The 6,185-nt window shown below is 57.0% G+C and overlaps 1 protein-coding gene across 1 annotated transcript in view; it reads left to right on the plus strand.

Moving 5' to 3' along the window:
• Positions 1-5,466, plus strand: part of CUNH16orf96 (chromosome unknown C16orf96 homolog) — a 44,057-nt gene extending 38,591 nt beyond the window's left edge. The window contains exons 15-16 of the mRNA XM_007939712.1: positions 4,507-4,572; positions 5,228-5,466. Coding sequence (XP_007937903.1) covers positions 4,507-4,572; positions 5,228-5,466 — 305 coding nt within the window. The remainder of the gene's footprint in view (positions 1-4,506; positions 4,573-5,227) is intronic.
• The last annotated feature ends 719 nt before the right edge of the window (positions 5,467-6,185 follow it).

The following is a 6,185-nucleotide window of genomic DNA, read 5'->3' on the forward strand; positions in this document are numbered from 1 at the left end:
CAGTGGGTGTGCTGGAGGGAGGGGCTCTGCCTCATTGGGTGTGCGGGGGTGGGGCTCTGCCTCATTGGGTGTGCTGGGAGGAGGGGCTCCACCCCAGTGGGTGTGCTGGGAGGAGGGGCTCTACTTCAGTGGGTGTGCTGGAGGGAGGGGCTCTACCTCATTGGGTGTGCGGGGGAGGGACTCTACCTCATTGGATGCGCTGGAGGCGGGGGTCTACCTCATTGGGTGTGCTGGGGGGAGGAGCTCTTCTTTATTGGGTGTGTTGGACCAAGAAGGCAGCCCCTGTGTCCTTGTCCAGGGGAGGCCAGTAACATAGGACCACAAGCCGGGGGTGTTTCAAACAACCGGAACGTTTCGTCTCAGTTCTGGAGGCTGGAAGTCTGAACCGAGGTGTCGGCAGAGCCGTCCTCCCTCTGGAGGCTCTAGAGAAGGATCCTTCCCTGTCTTCCAGCCTCTGGTGGGCTCCGGTGTTCCTTGGCTTGTGGCTGACTTACCCCCACCGCGTCACATAGCATCTTCTCTGTCTGCCCTTGTCTGCCTCCTACAATGGCAAAATCTTGTACCTCTCACAGGTATAGGGCATCCCACAATGGTCTCATCTCAAGGTCCTTTTCCAGATAAGATCACATGTGCGGTTCTGGGAGCGTATTCTCTTGGGGGCCACCGTTTTGCCCACCACACAGCCCCACTGTGGTTCCATGGACTCCCAGTCCTCCCTGGGGTGGGCTGTGGCTGTCGGTGGCTTGCAGTGTTAATGTCTCCTCCAGGACAGGCTCCCACCTCAGGACCCTTAGTCCCACTTGCAAAGTCTGTGTGACTCAGTCATCTAGTACTGCTGTAACAGATACCCTCGGTGGGTGGCTTGAACAAGCAGAAATTCATTCTCTCCCAGTTTAGGAGGTTAGGAGTCTGAATTCGGGGCGCTACCTCCAGGAGAACCCTCTCTCCGTGTCAGCTCTGGGGGGATCCAGTGCAGTGGGTTGCTTAATACAGCCCTTCTAGCCATCACCTGCCATTTTCTGTTGTATTGTAAATCCTAGACTCTAGTTTTGGTGTTTTGGTTTTGGTGGCATGGTGCCTCAGGCATTTGACTGCTAACCAGAAGGTTGTCGGTTCAAATTCACCAGCTGCTCTATGAGGGAAGATGGGGCAATCTATTTCCATAAAGATTTACAGTCTAGGAAACTCAATGGAGGGCACTATGAGTCGGAATCAACCTGTTGGCAGTGAGTTTGGTAGTTTTTTTTTTTTTACTTTGGTGTTTCATGCCTCTTCAGGGTGGGATGTATCTTGAGTCCGCCTTGCTGGAGGGTGCGACTCAAGTCACCACCCTTAGCTGCCCTGAGGGCGTATATGTGAACGTTCTGGGAAAGTTCTCTCTCTGGCTGTGGTCCTGCATTTGGTTTGTCATCATCTTACCCCTCTACCTGAGACAGCAGCTGGTCATCTGACCCACTGATTTGGGATGTTGTCAGAAGGGACCATTCCCTGGAGAAGGATGTCATGCTTGGTAAAGTGGAGAGTCAATGAAAAAGGAGAAGGCCCTCAACGATGGGCTCAGGTGTAGCAAGGACTGTGAGGCTGGCACAGGACCGGGCGGTGTTTCGTTCTGTTGTACGTGGGGTTGCTATGAGTCGGAGCCAACTCACTGGCCCCTAGCAACAACAGCCCCTGCAACCATGTGAGTTGGGGGAATCCTCCAGACCTACCCACAGATTTGGCACTTGCCAGCCTCCCAGCCTCCACCACCACCACGTGAGCCATTTTTTTAGGAGTCTGTGAATTCCGTGAGACATTACAGCAAAATGCAGAACCCTAAGACAGGAGGGAGAGTATCGAGGAGAGAAGCGGTTGATGTCAGAGATGATGGAGTGGTACAGCAGTTTGGAAAAGTTGGACATTTGGGACATCTTCAATCTCTGTCTCATAAGGACAAGCCTTGTGCTGATCCTTCTAAAAGAAATGATTCAAGCAGGGAAGGCCTTTTCACTCATTAGCTTCTGCTGCTTGGCTCCTATGATCTTCCTGTGGTCTGGCATCCACCAGCACCTCTGCTTCCTTAATCTCCTTTATATCTCAAAGGAGCTTGACTCAAGACACGCCCTGCACTAACACGGCCTCATTACCATGGCAAAGAACAGCCCTTCCCAGGTGGGAGCTATAAGCCCAGCTAAGGGGTTAGGATTTACAGCACAACATTTTGAGGCATACAGTTCAGTCCTCAACATCATACAAGGTCACATGTTCCCAGGTTCCAGGGACTAGGGATGTGGCCATCTTGGAGGCCATGATTCCCCATGAGTCCCCATGGCCTTCAGGAGCACAATTCTGAGGCCCACCTGCAGGGCCATTCGACCTCTCACCCCGTCTGCCTCCATGAGCCATGGGGTCTCTGCCCATGTCCTGTCCCGTGCCTGGGGCCCCATCCCACTGGACCCTAAAGAACCCTTTCATCCACCAAGGCTTCGAGCATAGTCTGCCTCAAGAGCTGACCTCCCCCTTTTGTGTTGTTGGATGAGGCGGCCCCGACTCACAGTGATCCCACGTACATCAGGATGAAACACTGCCCAGCCCGCACCAGCCTCGCAATTGTTTCCATGGTTAAGCCCATCGCTGCAGCCGCTGTGGTCCATCTCATTGAGCTTCTTCCTCTTTTTCACTGAATGAGAGGATCTTCCTTTTTCCTACCAAGCAGACAGCCTTCTGCAGGGACTGGTTCCTCTGATAACCAGGAGCACGGGACACAAAGTCTCACCATCCCTGCTTGCTTCCAGGCAGCATTCTGGCGCAGTCTTTTCATGTACCCTTGGGTCCAGCCCATGGACCTCTCTAGAGTTCTCAAGTTAGGCCTAAAAATCCCTCTCCCTACGTTCTCTTGTTCTTCAAGTCAAGTACAAAGTGTCTGGAAGCCTTGCCCAGGAGGCCTCCTGACCCTGGGTGGAGGGGCCGAGGGTTCAAAGGCCCACTCCTGGGTGTCTGGCGACGCACAAGTAGGAAGTTGGGAGGGGCAGGTACAGGGCAAGGCTGAGTTCAGGTTGGAGACAGAGTCCCAGGTCTCTGGGATGGTGGGCTAGTGTGGGGTGGATGGGGGTCCCACTCTGGGACCAGAGGCAAACCCTCGCTGGATCTCGAGTTTGTAACCCAGGCCCATGTCCCTTGGCTTGGAAGGCAGCTGGGGTTCATTTAGAGGGACGTTAATTTAGTCTCACTGGTCAGCTTGTTGGTAGGTGCCAGTCTGGCCCTTGGAGGGGTCTGGGTGCCAACTGGTGATGACCCAAGCTGGGCACATGGGAACCGATTCAGGCCACATGGAGCCCAAAGGCTAGTGACAGTCAGCTGCTGCCTGCAACAGCTGAGCACTCAGACAGCCCCCCTTGAGACGCCATTAGGAGAACAAGAGGTCTGTGGGGTAGGGCTACGCCTGTGTGAGGTAAAAGGGAGAGGGCAGGAACCAGGTCAGGGCTCACCTGGCAAGGGGGGAACAGGGTGACACCCCCAGACAGTGATGTGGCTCGATGAGGTCCGGGCCAGCCCGGTGGGGAGCTCTGGAGCAACGCTGAGCCTGGCAGAACGGCCTGAGTCAGTGACCCTGAGGAGCTGCAGTGGGAATGGTCACTCCTTGCCCTTCCTGGTCACTTGCACAGTCATGGCCAGAACCCTGCCCGTCCGGCACCCCACAGCGAGTTCTGTCCTGGAGGGGGAACCTCCTTGGGTGCTACACGCTGCTGGTCACCCCACGAGTAACTCCCGAGCCCTCCTTGAGGCCAGAGCTGTGTCAGTGCCACTGAGGGTGCCCAGTGTGGACAGTCTCTGCCCCAGAGCTGCGTTCTTTGGGGACCAGAATATGTAAGTGGGGTCAGTAAGTTCAGTGAGGGCAGGAGTCCAACATGGACTGGCAGAGAGTGGGGTAAGGGAGAGGCTGTTTGAAGTCATTTGGTCCAGGAAGAAGGCTCTCAGAAATCAGTGATGTTTGAGATGGGAATAAGCAGGAAACACCCAGGGCAAGTGCCAGAAAACAGCACCATCCTGCAGAAGGAACAGTCCACCCTGGCTTGTCCTGGGCGCTAGGCCTGGCCCCTCTCCCCAAGTACCCTGTGGGGGTCTCCTGGTCCACTCTCGGTCCTCACTCCTTTCTCCTCTCATCTGGCTTCTTTTCCGCACACACCAATGTCGGGCAGTGGCTACGCAGTCATTCAGGGGGATTCTTGGCTGGACATGGACAAGGGGTGGCTTCAGGTTCAAAACTGAAGGAGAGGAGGGGAGGTGGCCCTGTGGTGGTCCAGCTCCAGCAGGGACACCTCAAGCCGCTGACACAAAGCCATGACTGTCCTGCGGCGTCAGCTGGGTCTTGTCATGCTAGGACCACACCCGCCGCCCCCCGGCCTCCAGCGCCCGTGGACAGCTCTAGACTCCAGAAGGCAGTGGGAGACACCCTCTCCAGTGGGTGGGGATTGAGAGTGTGGGCAGGGTCCCCACTCCCACCTCTCTCTCTTTGGTTCCCCCAAGCCGTGAAGGTGCCACGGCCCCCATCGCGAAGCCTTTACGATCACGTGCGTGCCAACTCCTTGCTGGGTGCCATCTACCACTGTGAGTCTCTGGCCCCCAACTTCCTGGCCTAGCCAGGCCTCTGGCATGGCCTCAGGTTCCCCCACCCTCACCTGGGGCTCCCTGCCCCCTGAGTCCATCTCCTACCTGCTCTGCCTGCACCCTGCCAGGACCAGGATGCCACCCTCACATAGCTTGCAGCCCAGGAGTGGGGTCCACAGGGTTGTCCTTTGTCAGGTGTACACAAGCTGCAGGGGTGGGAGAGGGGAGCCCACCTGGTCCCTCGGGCCCCCTTGGACTCACATTGCCATGGTACAGGCCTCGTGGACCCAGGACAGCCCCCAGGCACTGTCTCTACTCTGATTTCTCACCATCCTTATCCCAACCAACCGGCAGCCCTGCAGAGCAGGGAGCTCTAGGCCTTGTAGCTGAACCAGATCTGGAACCTGGAACCTGCCCTTGGCCCCCAATCCTTTCCGGCATCCTGCTCCCCTCTACTTCCCATTTCCGGCTCATGTGTGTTGGGTGGAGGGTGTCAGGGGCTGGGTGAGCCAGGTCCCCACCTGCAAAGCCATAAAGCCCTTCCTTCCAGTCGGGGGGCTTTGCTCTCTGAACCGGATACCCCCCCGCTGGACCCCACTCCTAGGGGGTCTCCAAATGGAATGCTCCTGGACACATGGAGGGTCTCTTGTGCCCCCAGCCCCGTGCCCCAGCATGAACACCAGCATAGCTGCCTCGGGCCCCCACCCGACAGTGCCGTCGTCACGGACACCGTCTCTGCCGCCCCTGCCAGTGCTGCCACCGCTGATCCCGACACCGCGGGACCCCCAGCAGGCTCAGGGGGCCACCAGGCACACGAGACCCCTGCGCCTTGAGTCCCGAGCCAGCGCCCAGTCCAAGGAGGAGCCCACCAACCCGTGAGCCTTGTGGCCCCCCGCAGCTGCCAGGGTCCCCAAGGCCCTGAGCCTGGCCTGGGAAAGGAGCTCTGGGCACGGGGGAGGGGTTCTCGTGTGCACCCCCATTTGGACCCAGTGGCTGCTCTAACCCCACTGGTGTGAACAGGAATGCCTGACTTTCTGGAGTGAGTGCCCCATTAAGCGGGAATAATTCCTGGGCCAATTCCTAATACCACACAGCGGTTTTCGAACTTTTTAAAAAATGACCTTCCTTTTTATTCCGTGGCAGTTTTTCAGGGAAACTGATTCCTTGACCAGCCCACACCATACCGAACCGGTACCGGCTCCTGCCACTGCCAGTTTTTTCTGGGAGCATAATCTCTGCCAAGTCCACTTTCCCCACGGGAACAAAATTCACCACAGGCAGCATTTCCTGTTTTGCGTTGGCATTTCTGCTGGGAATGCCTGTTAGAACTGGGTCTTTAAAAACCTGATTGTACTTACTTCCTGCCTAACCCTTGAGGACACTGGCACCACGCCCCTCAAATACACCAGCATTGCCCGGGCCTGAGGGGTGCCCTTTCTGAGCAGTTCCCCACCTTCCAGCCCCAGTATAACTGCCTGTCCACTTGGGGTACAAAGAGCAGACCGTGGCCTGAGTGCCCACGGTTGAGCCCCCACCCTGGAGAAAGGTTCCCCGGATCCATCCTGGGCATCACTCCCTCTGGCGGGTTCTGTTTTTGG

Source organism: Orycteropus afer, unplaced genomic scaffold (genome assembly GCF_000298275.1).
Source record: "Orycteropus afer afer isolate SDZICR_OR568_19922 unplaced genomic scaffold, OryAfe1.0 scaffold00061, whole genome shotgun sequence".
NCBI lineage: Eukaryota > Metazoa > Chordata > Mammalia > Tubulidentata > Orycteropodidae > Orycteropus > Orycteropus afer.